We start from the raw sequence: 15,571 nt of genomic DNA, 5'->3' as shown, positions 1-15,571 counted from the left end.
CACGCTCAGGTCATCCTGTCTCCTGTCCAGACAGACTGATGGACATCTATGAAAGTGACGCTTTTCCGTCCCTCACAACAGATCAGACACTCACCACCCAGTTTATGCCAACAGCCTCGGACTTGGAGTTGCTCACTCTCCACTACGGATTAAATCTACTTTTAAATTAACTCTAACTAGGAATTCGCTAACTGTTTCCATTGCTGGTGTGGCTATTCACCTGAATATGTTAGACCTATGTGGATATACAATGACTTTTTAACCTTCACTTAATATGAAGTATAGAGAGACTCCGCCCACAGAGCCTTCTGACATATTTTCCAATGAGAAACCAGTTTTGGTTGGAAGGTGAGTCGAATATGCTTGTTGAAAGAGAAATCTGGTAGTGTGCCAACAGTGGCGAGAGGGTCCTAAACCTTCTGATTGAGCTTTTGAGGTGATAAGTACCCTACAGATATTTTTGTAAAATATGTTTGAGTTTTATGACTGAAACCATGAGCGACTCCTGTAGTGTGAGATGACTTGTGAAACTTTAAACGAGTGGACATGCGAGACACAACCTGTGCTGTGAGCCCCAAACTCCAAAAACAGATAAGACACTCATAGAGCGAGTGTCTCTGCAATGCAAAAACCACTATATCAGTTACACTACCAGTCAAAAGTTTGGTGTTTTTTTTGGTGTATATTTATTTGCACTATTAATTCAGTATTGAAGATATTAAAGCTATACAGGAACACATGCATAAGTATTTTCTCAGAGTCTTCATGAGGGAGAGTCACCTGGAATAGTTTTCTCAGCGTCTTGAAGGAAGGAGTTCCTGGAGGTGCTGAACAATAGCTGCTGCTTTTCCTTCATGCTGTGAAGCTCCAGCTCATCCCAATTAAATCACCTCAAATCACCATCTCAGTTCATCAGGTTTAGATCAGGGGATTAATGTGGAGGACAAACCATGTTTTTGTTTACAACATAATTCCATATATGTCGCTTAATTGTTTTTGTGTTTTAATATTGACCTGCAATGTAGAAAATAAATAATTAAAGAAATAAAGCCATTATTAAGAAAAGAATGAATGAGGAGGTGTGTCCAAACTCTTGACTGGTACTGTGTGTCTTCACTGCACAGATGGGTCAAGGATGGAGGCCAAATTCCATCTGTGTCTAACACTAGTATGGTGTAAATGGTTGTCTTGTTTTGTTCTTGGTGTGGGAGGCGTTTTTATGAGTGCCTCGTTCTGATATTCCAGAGCTAACCCTCAAAGTGAAATGTACTCTGATTTATTATTGGCTATGGTTTTCAAACTCCTGTAGTGTGTGCTTAGTGATGCTACTTATATCTGTGGAGACCTGGTGTTAAGTGTGAGATGTGCTCAGATGTTCAAATCTCGTACAATTTTAAAAATTCCTGTAGTTTGTACCAGGCTTAGGATGAATAGAGACTCAGATAACTAGGATAGGAACAAACATGGCAAACATCAAAACTCAAGTATAAAACCTCTATAAAACCCTACCTGGATGGGATTAGTTTCTCAGGGGGTCCTGGGGTAATTTTCTCTTTTATTCCCGTCTGGAACGACCATGAGTGTGTTTTCCTCAGACGTCCCCTGGGAAAATTACAGGCTAAATTAGCTACTGTTTTTTTTTTTTTTTGTTTGTTTGTTTTTTGCTGAACTCCGTGGTCCTCCGGTATTTTAAGTCATGTCCAGACAAATATATCTGAGTTTCATCACCTCGTGTTGAATAAAATAGCTATTTGTCCACTGCCACGCACTGTAATTACACTCTGAGCACACATTTCCACGGAGATCCATGTAAACACAACAGCGAGTGGAAATGGAGGAGCTACTGAACGCGATGTCATGTGACTGAGAAAGCCAAAAAACTCACTGGATTTTTCAGTTGCAGTCCAGATGCAGGAGTTTTATCCATGAGTAGAAGTGTGAAATATTTTTCACAGACGTCCCCCTGAGAAGCTAATCCAGTCCGAATAGGGTTTAAAAGAAAGAGGAACTAAAACATAGAGAATAAGTAAGAATCATTGAAGACATCAAAGCTCTAAAGTAGAAGAGAATCTTAATAATAAATTAATAACCATTTATGAGCACATTTTACTTTTTCACAAACCCTGATGAGGGCACTCTTATTATGAAGTGATACTTAATTAATTCAATAATCAGCTTCCTTCTGGTCATGGTTGCGATGGCTCTGGATCTACCATGAATAATCTTTACCCTAAATCATTTGGGGATGGTCTAAATTATCAGATATAATATGAGCACCGCAAAAACTACTAGTTCTATAAATAATTTTCTTTTTTCAAATGTCATAATGCTGGCAAACTATTATCTTTGAACATCAAAGCTAAAAAAATAGAGAATTATCTGCCTTTCCATGCTTCATGTGCATCTGCATCAATCACTTATTGATTCAAAAACCTCTAATTAACTTTGATGATTGTAGCTTCACTTTACAAGCTCAAATAACACTTGAAAAAGCAGATATTAGTGTTTGCATATACCTTGTTTGTTTCAGAAAAAAAAAATAGCTAGTGTAAATGGTGCCTTAAATCATGATTGTGACAAGAAGACCAAATTTTGGTCTGACCAATCAATCGTTCTTGGTCCAGATCAACCTGAACTGTAGGTCAGTTTGGACCATCTAGAGGAGGTTGTGATAGGCCATCATTTATCATCAAAGAGTGGAAGAAATAAAAAGACTGGACAAGAAGTAAAAATGAGTGGAGCACATGGGGATGATTATGGACCCTATTTTATCGAACTTTAGGCAAGCCACACAGCTTGATTTAGGGCGTGTCAGTGTGTCTTTGTTATGGTAACGGTGGGAAACGTATGTCTTGTGCAGCTCAAAACATGCAAAAGATTGGATTTATTATCCTAATTAATTATTATCTTAATCCTGGGTGTGTTTTGGGCATAACAAGCAATAAACCGACCTTGGCTAAATGCTACTACCTGGATGTGTCCCACTCTTCTCAGCACAGGAAACTGACCTGAGCACCAGGCTGCTGGCAATTCACTGCCAATGTATCAATGAATGTCTGAGTGTTGAGGTCTGTCTAGGTTGTATTCAGTCAATGGCGCATCTTAGTTTCCCGTCGACTACAGTCAGCAGTCTGATGTTCATTGCTATCTTGGCAGTGCAGGTGCACCGCTGCTCAATGCGCATACACCCCCACTTATTACACACACAAGGACATGCAGCGGCGCACACACCCAACTTTTACATCAACAATAAACAGAATCCAAACGAAATTACCTTGCTGTTCCCAAAAAATACCTGCCTACACACCTTCACAGCGTAAACAAGCAGATCAGTTTCCTCTGCCGAGAAAGCAGAAGCACTGCTCCATTAAAATAGCAATCTGCCAAAGTCAGAGGGCACCTGGCTCTTAAAGGGAATGGCAAGTGAAACGCTCATTGGTTTATTTCACGTTACACCCAAAACACACCCATGATTAATTAAGAATTAAGTGTTGCAAGTCAAACAAGGTGTACTTTTTTCATTGTTACAACAGCACTAAACCAAACTGCATGGTGCACGGTTGACGGCTCACCTATATATCGCTAAAATAGATCCCATAATAGTGCTGCCATACTATCAGCAGTCTAGTGACTCATGCCCTTTTGCAAACCAATCAGTGTAAAACTCTTGTAGGTGATGAGCCAAGAAGAAGGTACATCATGTCTTTAATACACTTGCTAAACTGCATTGAGTAACCCAGTGGCGTGCAGTGAATATAGTGGGTACCCCTTCTGCAAATCATCCCCCCCCCCAAACCCGCACGCAACACCCCCCCCCCCCCCCCCCGGCTGCCCATCAAGCGACATATAGATAAACATTACAATAACTACATATTCTCTGTCTTGACTGAGTTATATGAAATTAATATGCATAAACAGCCCACATATACAGCTACAAACCACAAAATGTTGTAAAACAAAAAAGATTTTATGACGACAGTACGCCAGAGCAGCCAAAACATTAAGTACACACAAAAACTCACCAGTCAGGCAGCCTTTTTTTGTGTATTAGTTTCACATTGAAGAACAGCCTTTAAAAGGGCTTTTTAATATGATGTGACACAATTTCTGTCTGATTTGCAGCTGCAATTCCGTGATTGTTAGCTAACTACTAAACTAACCCAGCATACACGCTGGATTGTTTTACGACTAATCAGCACATACTCCTTCAGCACAGCGCTGAGAAGGGTTTAGACAGCCATAGCCCCGCCCCCGGAGTAAAAATCATGAATCTGATTGGTTAGATTGTCCTATGACTCATTACTACAACCTTCTCAAAATCAGGACAAGGGTCCACGCAGACACGTGAGCAGAAGCTTTGATTGGTTAGAACAGTTGTCAGTCAGATAAGAGTCCTGTAGCAACTGAAAAACACAGACTAATGCTTTGAATTAGTTTCTGTTTTTTATTTTAGTTCATTTATAAAATAAGTCCATACATTTTCAATAACTATAATATATATTTCCTGATTAAAAATCATGTAATTATTTGCCTGCACTTATTGTCACCCCTTCTCTTAAGGGTTAGAAGGGCCTCACTGCACACCACTGGAGTAACCAGATCAAATGTTCACACCGGAATTAAACATAAACTTTGGATCAGACTTTAGTGCAGACTTTCCGCTATGAACACGAGTTAAGTCCGTGGACGTCCTTGCTTATGCAGTCGGCGTTTGCCTGTTAATATGTGGAAAATGGAAGGGTGGCCTGCACCTGTTGCTGTGTTGACAACCGCACAACAAATTGCTTCATTTTGCAACTGAAGGACGTGAGGTGTGTGTGAAGGTGTGTGACGCCCGCTCCTCTAACTCCTACCGAGAGCTCATCTCATCTCCCCTCAATAATCAAGCGGGAAAAATACAATCTCTCTCTTCAGCTTACGGCACACCAGATGCTGTTTTCCCTTTCATTTCCATCCAGAGCGGAGGACAGTGAATCAGTGTGCATGTCACTCGCTCAGTCTCAGTGGATGCTTATGGTTTTATCTGATTAGTGTGAACGAGCTTAATGTTTTCTTTCCATCAAAACAGGCCTGTGCTGCTGAAGGTCGGAAGGGCCAAGTTTGTTGACAGCTCTATGAGTTTGATGAGAAATCATGTTCCTCTCAGTAGCTCGGGAGGTTTCACTTATGAGTGTCAGTTACTCTCAAGGCGCTTTTCCACCAAAAGAACTCCGGTCGGGTTAGAAGAACCGTGGATCTTTTTTAGTAAACCAGCCTGCATTTCCACCAGTTTTAGTGGAACCATAAAAAAGACACATCATACGCCATCAAAAGTGGTGAACTCATCCACAGATGTCGTCATGGTTTGCGCTAAAGAACCTAGTAATCTTTGGTTCCCACTGCAAATGAACTTTCCTGGTTCCAGAACCTACTTTTGTTGGTGGAAACACGGTGAACAGTTTAAAATTAGAGAAGAACCAAGACTCAAATATGGAATCTCCCCAAAAACATAAAGAAGAAGCATTGAGAAGAACCAAGACTCAAAATACATAAGAACCAAGAATCAAAGATAAACCTCTCCGATAGCGCTTTTTTTAACCAACGTAGAATCGGCACATTTTGGTTCCAATTCTACATGCCAATTCTACGTCGGTTGAAAAGCTCTATTGTAGTGGTTTATCTTTGATTATTGGTTCTTACGCATTTTGAGTCTTGGTTCTTCTCAGTGGTTCTTCTCCATGCTCTAAAAAATTTAGCTCTTTTATTCTTGGTTTCTCTTATTGGTTATTTGCGAGGGTCTCAAAATGGTTCTACCTCTCATTTTTGGTTCCTCTCAGTGGTTATTCCTTATGCTCTAAGAGAGGATCTAAATTTAACTATTGTCTCATTTCAATGGTTATTCCTCATAAAACAAGGTTACACATTGGATTATTGGTTCATTTTACTGGTTATTTGTGATGCTTTAAGAAAAGATCCACATTCAGGTTGTGGTTCTTCTTAGTGGTTATTCCTCATGATCTTAGAGATGTTACACATTTTATGCTTGGTTCCTGTCTGAGGTTACTATGAATATGAAGGTTACACTTTCTATTCTTGGTCTTGCTCTTTGGGAGTTTTTTTATTTATTTTGAGTGTTGGTTCCTAACAGTGGTTCTTCTTCATGCTTCTTTAGTAATGCTTTTGAATATTTAATCCTCATTGTGTGTGTTTTTTTTCTGTCTTGATTATAACAGTGGTTCTTCCTTGTGCTTTTAGAGGAGTAACACATTTAATTCTTCTTCTTTGGTTCATCATATTGATTCTTCTTCATGCTCACAAACTGTGAAATTACCATTAATTGTGTGGAAATGCCTTTTGTGTTTCAGCTGTTGGATTTCTTTATAAGTACGGCTTTGTCTCCAGTTTTATTGGATAGAATAGAAACGGCTGAAGAAATTAGAAAGTTATAGCTGTTGTAAAACTTCTGGAACTAGAACTAAAGCCTGCCATTGACATTTATGTGTCCCAAGGTGTTTAGATGACCCTGTTTCTTTTGGTACTTCAGAACAACTGGTCAGTAGCAAGCTTTATAGCAAGCTTTATTTATTCCCAGCAGATCTAACACACCATAGTGTTTTCAAAAACACAGCCAGTGTCAGAGTTGATTGTTTTAGCTTTTTTTTTTTTTTAAATCAGATCTATCAGTTCTTTATTTGATCAGATATTTATTTATCAGGTACAGACCAAAGGAACTTGTGCTCCCTGTGTTAATTTCAGTGTTTTTTGCTCATGCTGTAAAGGAGTACAACATTTGGAGGCACAAGTTCTTTCTTGTGCTCAAATCCTTTGTTCACACTGGCAGGTGAGAAGTCATTCACGTTGCCCAATTGTGTCTCTTGTGGGTGTGTTTGTGGCTGCTTGAACTATCATGTGAGGGTGTGGCCAGTTAGCACGATGGCTAATCAAGCAAGCTACCTATGGAGCCATCAGCTTTTTTCTTCCAAAGTTAACCCTTGTGTGGTGTTCATATTTTTGTTACTCGTTTACTTTGTTACTTGTATTTAATTCAGCAAAATTAAGCAATTTTACATTAAAATGCTTTACACATGCTTGCTTCACCTAAATTGCAAGCAATATAAACAGCTTACATGGTTAATATTTGCCCTTTACCTTTCTTATGTTACATTTCTTTCAAAAAGTGCTACTCTTTTTTTATTAGTTTTTTAATAAAATGTAAAAGAAAATGATTAAACTCAAGATATGAGTAGAACATTTGTTTAGTTTCAAATTTACAAATGAAGCAATGTTTATTAGCCCCTGGCCAAACATAATGTATGTAATATAAATGGTTGGGGGGGGGGGTGGCGGGGGTGGAGTTGTACAGTGTGTGTTTATCGAAAATGTGTTTTGATATATGTTTTTCACAAAAAATGAGCCAATGCCAATGAGTTTGAGTTAGAAAAAATATTTTTTTAGTATCATTTGATGAAAAATGAAAACGGGTCCCACAGACCCGAACACCACACAAGGGTTATTTTTTTCTCCAAATTGAGATTGTTTTTAAGCAAATATGCGTCTTATAAAATATTAAATATTATTAAATCGGGCTCTCTGTCATATTCAGATCTGCACTGCTATGGAATTTATTGAAGTACTCAATGAATCAAAAGCTGAGGACATATGATCTCCATGTCTAGGATTGGTCAGAAGAATTTGATTGTACAATCAGTGCAGAATGTTGGATCAAATTCACTGGAAAGTTAATTTACATAAAGTAGAGAAAACTTTCATTTGATTCGTTGCTTGTTGCCAAATCGTGACTACAAATCGCACCCAACCATAGGAAAGGAATGTCGATTTCCAGTATGAAGCGTTAGAGAGAGCCTCATTCAGACCCAGTGGTACCTCCTTATACTCTGAGGGAGTTCCTTCTTTTGAAGTTTGATCCGTCTCATTGGTTCTTTCTCATGCTCTTATTGGCTTTAATTTGTGCTCTTGGGGAGTTCCTTGGACCCTGTCCTTGGTTCCCCCTCATGCCTTTAGGTAGTTAAAAATGTTGAGTCATGGATCCTCTCAGTGGTTTCCCATGTTTTAGATAGTATCTCATTTAGAATTTTGGGTCATCTTATCGGTGCTCCTTTGCACGCTAAGATGGTTCCTTCTTTTGAGTCTTGAACCCTCTCTTTGGTTCATCCTCATTCTTCTAAAGTTTCTCATTTTGAGACTTTTTTCTTCCTCATACACTTTAGTAGTGAGTTTCTCCCATAATGATGTCCCCCACAGGGCTGCTCCATATACCAACATATGAAACACTGGATATTGGTGAAAATAATTGGTCAAAAGTTTGGACACACTGTTCAGTGGTTTTTCATTATTTTAAAATGGATTTCATTGTGGATTAATACTAAATGAACCCAAACTATGAAGAAAAACATGGAATTATTCAGTAAACAAAAAAGTGTTAAACAAATATAAAACAAAATATGTTTTATATTTTAGGTTCTTCCAAGTAGCACCTCTTGCATAGATGACAGTTTTGCACATCTTGGCTTGTTTTTCTCAGTCAGCTTTATGAGGTAGAGTCACCTGGAATTCAGGCTTTCAGTTAACAGCTGTGCTGAACTTATCAAGAGTTAATTACTTGAATTTCTTTTCTCATAATGTGTTTGAGAGCATCAGTTGTAAAGTTGTGAAGAGGTAGAGTTGGTATACAGTGAATAGCTCTATTTAAGTAATGTTCTAACCAAAGAATCCTCAAGTGCAGTCTCAAAGACCATCAAAAAACGTATGATGTAACAGCCTCTCATCACGAGAGCCCTTAAATTGTCTTAAATTAACTGTACATTTGCTGTAGGCATTACATTTTCAGACGGTGGTGGGAAAGCACATTAGCGGCGAGTTAGCTAACCTTACCGGGGAGAGAGAGCTAAGGTTAGCAGCAAGCTAACTAACATTATTCGTGAGCTAGCTAACATACTAATGTTATCGGCAAGTGAGAGAGAACTAAGGTTAGTAAAGAGCTAGCTAACATTAGTGGTGAGAACTAGGGTTAGCAGCAACTAGCTAACATACTAATGTTAGCAGCAAGCTGGCTAACATATTAACCTTAGCGGCAAGCTAGCTAACATACTAACGTTAGCAGCGAGTTAGCTAACGTACTAACTTTAGCGGCTTATTAGCTACGTTACCAGGGAGAGAACTAATTAATTATTTCTATTAAATAAATTATGACTACAGTACAGGCCAAAAGTTTGGACACACCATCGCTTTTTCAATGCGTTTTCTTTATTTTCATGACTTTTTACATTGTAGATTCTCACTGAAGGCATCAAAGCTATGAATGAACACATGTTGAGTTTTATGTACTTAACAAAAAAGGTGAAATAACTAAAAAAAAAATTATATTCTAGTTTCTTTAAAATAACCACTCTTTGCTCTGATTACTGCTTTGCACACTCTTGGCATCATTCTCTCAATGAGCTTCAAGAGGTGGCCACCTGAAATGGTTTTCCAACAGTCTTGAAGGAAGGAGTTCCCAGAGGTGTTTATTAGCACTTGTTGCCCCTTTGCCTTCTTCACTCTGTGGTCCAGCTCACCCCAAACCATCTGGATTGGGTTCAGGTCCGGTGACTGTGGAGGCCAGCCCATTTTTTTTTTGTTAAGTACATAAAACTCCACATGTGTTCATTCATAGTTTTGATGCTTCATTGAGAATCTACAATGTAAATAGTCATGAAAATAAAGAAAACGCATTGAATTAGAAGGTGTATCCAAATTTTTGGCCAGTACTGTACATTTTTAGGTCTTAAATTATTAAAAATGTCCTAAAAAGCATCAAATTTGACGTTTAAAATGGTGCAAGAACCCTGTAAACGCTTCACAGAGTATTTTGGTTTCCTTCAAAAAACATTGACGAAAGGAGAAAGTGTGTCGACCTTTTGACTGGTACTGTATAATAACTGTTTAACTGATTTATATTAGATCTATCTATCTTTCTTCTCTTATTATCTCTTCTCTCTCTGCAGTTGTTTTGAGGATGATGAGCCTCCGTGTGCGGAGAGCATCGAGTATTCGTGCTACAGCGAGCCACAGAGAGCTGAGGAGCTGGACGCTGAGGTTAATGGAAACACGTCAAGCACTGAGGAGGAGGGGGAGGAGGAGGAAGAGGAGGAGGAGGTTAAGGAGGAGCTGAGAAATGGCAGGAGACGCAGCCAGAGGAAATCCAGTGTGTTGTCCCACATGTGCCGGCAGGATTCCCTAGAGACTCTCAGTATGAAGAGCAGCGCATGCAACGGCATCAACATCAGCAACACTTACCTGAGTTAGAGTGACAGCGTGTGTGTGTGTGTCTGTGTGTGTGTGTCTGTGTGTGTGTGTGTGTGACTGCTATCTTCAGTGTCAGTGAAGATGTTTGTGTTAGAGTAGACCTTACCCAGTAGGTCACAAGTTTGGGGACATACAGTTTTTGCATAAAGTATTCAAAAAGAGTTAATTTAGATTTTTTTGAGTAACTGTCTCTACTTTCTAGGAAAGGGTTTCTACTAGATTTTAGAGCTTTGCTGTAAGAATTTGTTTGCCTTCAGTGGCTAGTGCATTAGTGAGTTTGGGATTTTGGATAAACACCAGCCCACCTTAACCCTGTCAACTGCCCAACTCATCCCAAAAGAATTGGATGGAATCTAAGGTTGCTATAAATATCATTTTAGCATCGATATCGCAATTATATAGACAGTTTTAATGAGGAAAACAATAACAAGGCTACTGCGCATGTCTGTTCCTTTGACGTTTCCGGTGGCGCTATTTTCAAGTATACAGCTGTCAAAATGAGAGCGCATATTTCGCATGTCTCCCGAAAACAGAGCAAACATATGTTCAGAAATTAGTAAAAAGGGATCAAACCTCTTTTCCTGATCCGTTTGATAAGGATTTAAGAGGGACGTTTTTCCTCTGATTTAAAACGCTTGCCCGAGGTGACCTACCCAGATGTGATCACTACCTTGTTTATGGAGTGAATTTTGTGCCAAAAGTTTTACGTAAAAAAATAAAATCCACAATCAAAATTTTAAGAATCAAAAGTAAAACATGTATGTTGCAAATTCAAAAGAGAAAAAATATATATCAAATATATATATTTAAATATACTTGGTTATTTTATTATTCTTTGCACTTATTTGAAAATTATTTTAGTTTGAATTTTGCCAGTCTTTGCTTTCATTTTTGGATTTTTTTGGATTTTCTGTGGATTTTTGTGCATTTTGCTGCTAAAGACTTTTGCTTCTGGAATCTCTCCTTTGCTTCTGCTTCATTTTTTTGGTTCTGATTTTTGGCACACTTTTCACGGGTGGGCGGGGCTTAGAAGAAGGCGTTCCCCTTTAATCTCTATTGGTCACCTACCCTGAACCCTCGTCTGAGACAGACCACGCCCACCCCGCCAGCTTCAAGCGCTCTTCCAAACATGGCGGAGCGAACGGGGTTCAGCTCACAGCAGCACCAGCAGGTACTTTTCCAATTAAATTTCATACAGACGTTATGTTTAATGTTATATTTCTTTTTTAAGTAAGTGTTTAACTCTATTAAGATGCTCATGTTAGTCTCTCTATGGCTCTGAGGGTAGGTGACCAATAGAGATTAAAGGGGAACGCCTTCTTCTAAGCCCCGCCCACCCGTGAAAAGTGTGCCAAAAATCAGAACCAAAAAAATGAAGCAGAAGCAAAGGAGAGATTCCAGAAGCAAAAGTCTTTAGCAGCAAAATGCACAAAAATCCACAGAAAATCCAAAAAAATCCAAAAATGAAAGCAAAGACTGGCAAAATTCAAACTAAAATAATTTTCAAATAAGTGCAAAGAATAATAAAATAACCAAGTATATTTAAATATATATATTTGATATATATTTTTTCTCTTTTGAATTTGCAACATACATGTTTTACTTTTGATTCTTAAAATTTTGATTGTGGATTTTATTTTTTTACGTAAAACTTTTGGCACAAAATTCACTCCATACTTGTTGAAACGGAGGCAGTGAAAGCGCACCGCCGTTTGAGCGCGTATAATCACTTTCTCAGTGGAAAAGTTGGGAATATCTGTTCCTGTAGTAGAGAAGGCATCACTATAGTGTATTTTGAGGTTGGAGCAAGTCAAACACTATCCAACACGTACTCTGCATGATTTATAGCTAAGAAGGAGGGAGAAGTTGTGAGCGGACACTGTAACTGCAGGACAGGTTAGCAGTGTAAAAAACGAAAGCAGGCGTGTTTTCTATGGAGGACCAAAAATGACATAAGTATAAATAAATAAATGTTGAAATAAATAAATAAATAAATGTTGACATAAATAAATGCACATATAAATTAATAAATAAATATATAAATAAGAAATGTATTTATTAATTAATTTATTTACCTATACAGTTATTTGTGCATGTATTTATTTATATATGTATTTATTTATTAATTCATTTATATGTGCAACTTTTTATATATTTATTAATTCCAACATTAATTTATTTATTCATTTATTTATTTATATATTTATACATTTATATGTGTATTTATTTATACTTATGTAATTTTTGGTCCTCCATAGTTTGCTTGTTTAAAGAACAATTTGACCTGATTTTCAATGTTTGTGACTCTCAGATTAGGTGAAGTTTGCATTCATGTTAAATTAAGTTACGTCCACTGTTTTGAACGCTGTTTACCGCTAAACGGAAGTGTCCTAGGAACAGCTACATCACTTCCTACGCTCATGAATATTCCTCTGAAATGGTCTATACCGACTAGAGTCAGATACTCGCAATATGAGTCTTTAATATGAGGGACAAAAACAGAGAGTGTATTTGTGATATAGGTGAGGATCACAACCAGATACTACACCAATACATCAGAGCCAAATCGCTAGACAAAAAAGTTAACCTAAGCCAGATATAGCAGCAAAAAAATGGAAGAAAGCAATATTTACAAAAAAGAAGGGCGAGTTAAACTAGAAAAAACGTGTCATATGCGGACATGCAAACAGAAATAAACTTACAAAATACAAAAAAATACAAAATAGACCAGCTTTTATACACAAGATTACAATTACAAACAACTGAAAACAATTATAATATTCTGGAGATAACAAGTGTGAGAAAGCGAGCTGATTGGTTAAGTCTGAGCTTGTGATAGAGACAGAGATAGAGGTGTATGCTGGGGGTTGTAGTCCTAAATCACAGATTGTCCATTGGCAGAAACAGAGGAGTCCAGGTTTTGGACTACACAGCCTGTATTAGAGAGGGCAGCAATGTTTTGAGCAATATCAATATACATTTTTCATATTCAAATTTTACATGACAAAATCTACCAACTTTTTAATCATATATATACAATACAATTTATATCACTCCATGGTTATTGATAGACAGATTGCATTATCAAGTGTTGGATTATTTGGTGAAATCTTGGGAGAAATTTTGTAAAATTGTTTTTTTTTTAAACATATCACATATCACAATATATATATATATATATATATATATATATATATATATATATATATATATATATATATATATAATATATATAATGTCAGAACAACGAAATGCCCTACTGGAATCTCAGCATCCCAAAGAACAGTTTCAGTGCTACACAGTTCACTAATCTAGTCTCTTGTCTGACATTGGCAAGATGCCAAGGTTTTGATGTCATATTCTATTGGCAATGCTAGTAAGTTTGAATGAGTTGGGGAACTAATTAGAATCTATTAAAGCAGTGTTCTCAAGTCTCACGCATCTCAGCGAGTTCACACGCTCACAAGCCACACATGGTATTTGTCACGCTTGCCAATCCATCGGCTGTATATTATAATGTACTCTCGTTGAGCCAATCAGAATATAGATCGCTCCGTTGTTAGGCAGGCCTAGTCAAAGAGGGTGGAGTTTCAGCCAGAGTGTCAGGCGCAAAGAACGGTCCGATTCAAAAGTTCTGAAACACACGTCGGTGAACAACTGAAGGAGATCGGCGGCAACACCACCCACAACCTCCCCCCACCAATGCCACTCCCACCAAACTTCAAAACTTGAGAGTGCTGATTAAAAGCCTTTATAGAACAGTAGAAACAGTTGCTCCAACAAAAGCAAGAAAAACTAAGAATAAACAGGTGTCCCAATACAGTACATTTGTTCATCCTTTATCATTACTAAACCTTTCTAATTTGCAGTTGGTCTCCAAACCTTTGTCAGGCAGTGTATATTGTTTTGAATAATCCTGAGAGTGATTGGGTGTGTAGTGATTGTTAACTGTTCTTTGTAACTGAGGGCTTGAATTGTGGAACCTGCTTTCAGAAAGTGATACCAGAGTGGTTCATATACCATGCGATTCATTAATAGCAATATTAGTTCGCTTAACCTCCGTAGACCTGGACTTTTGCTTAATGTGCATTTTTTTTCTTGTAGCTTTTTTTGGGATTAGTAGGACCTAACAAGTATAAAAGCTAAATTTTGTATTTTTTAATATTGAAAAAATTAAGTCTTGCCATTTGAGATCAGAAAAAAAATTTTTTTTAGCTGTCTACCGATGGTAATTAAAACTGGTTTCAAACTTTTGACTGGGATTCCCGTCATCTTCTTTTCAATCAGTTGAGTATAATGTTGTCATGTGACCACTATACTATACGTGTCTCCATATGAGGCCAATGTGTCAACGTCGGTGCAGAGAAGTAGAAATGTAATGTCCCCATATGAGGACACAGGGCCTGTTGATCCCACACACTCATAGATTGCCAAAGCTGGTCCAATAAATGTTTGATTGCTGAAAAACCTGGCAACATGGCAGTCCAAGGAAGTGTTGCACGCTGTTTGAGACATTTCTGGCTATCCCTTGCTGTGTGTGTGAGAGCATTATCCTGCTGGAAAAAGCCAGTTGGAAGCCCTGCCATAAAAATTGCAATACACAACACTGAGCTGTTGTTGTCCCTCATATCACTACTAGGGGTGACTGACTGTAGATTGAAATGGTTCCCCAGATCATCACACCAGCATTTGGGACAGAGAGTCACCTCAGGATAAAATGTTCATCACAACGCCTCCATAATCAAATCTCACCTTCTTTTATGATGCGTTTTTTTTTTGTTTTTTTTTGTCAGTGAGTCTACAGTACCAGTCAAAAAATATATATATATTATTACTATTTTATTTGCATTGTAGATTAGTACTAAAGTCATCCAAACTATGAAGAAAAAAATATAGAATTATTTAGTACACAAAAAAGTGTTAAACAAATTGACGTTCTTGTCTCTTAATGTGTTTGAGAGCATCAGTTGTAAAGTAGTGAAGAGGTAGAGTTACAGGTATACAGTGAATAGTGAATATTTGAGTAATGTTGTAATCCATATTATGGCAAGAACTACTCAACTAAATAAAGAAAAATACTTTAAGAAATTAAGGTCAGTCAATCTGAAAAAAATAAAATAAAATCAAGACCTTTGAAAGTATCCTTAAGTGTAGTTGTAAAGACCAACAAAAAACGTATGATGAAACTGGCTCTCATCAGGATCACCCCAGAAAAGGAAGACCAGGAATTACCTCTGTTGCATCAGTTAAGTTCATCAGATTTACTAGCCTCAGAAACCGCAAGATA

The 15,571-nt window shown here is 37.7% G+C and overlaps 1 protein-coding gene across 2 annotated transcripts in view; it reads left to right on the top strand.

Annotated features, from left to right (window-relative positions):
* The window catches only part of LOC111195774 (cytosolic carboxypeptidase 4), a 367,388-nt gene extending 356,405 nt beyond the window's left edge, over positions 1-10,983 (top strand). For both annotated transcript variants that reach the window (XM_049483983.1, XM_049483982.1), the window contains one exon: positions 9,984-10,983. In XM_049483983.1, coding sequence (XP_049339940.1) covers positions 9,984-10,284 — 301 coding nt within the window. In that variant the 3' untranslated portion in view covers positions 10,285-10,983. The remainder of the gene's footprint in view (positions 1-9,983) is intronic.
* Positions 10,984-15,571: the final 4,588 nt, after the last annotated feature.

Source organism: Astyanax mexicanus, chromosome 10 (genome assembly GCF_023375975.1).
Source record: "Astyanax mexicanus isolate ESR-SI-001 chromosome 10, AstMex3_surface, whole genome shotgun sequence".
In the NCBI taxonomy this organism is placed as follows: domain Eukaryota; kingdom Metazoa; phylum Chordata; class Actinopteri; order Characiformes; family Acestrorhamphidae; genus Astyanax; species Astyanax mexicanus.
The sequence above is the reverse complement of the archived record's forward strand: the minus strand, read 5'-3'. Positions and strand labels throughout refer to the sequence as shown.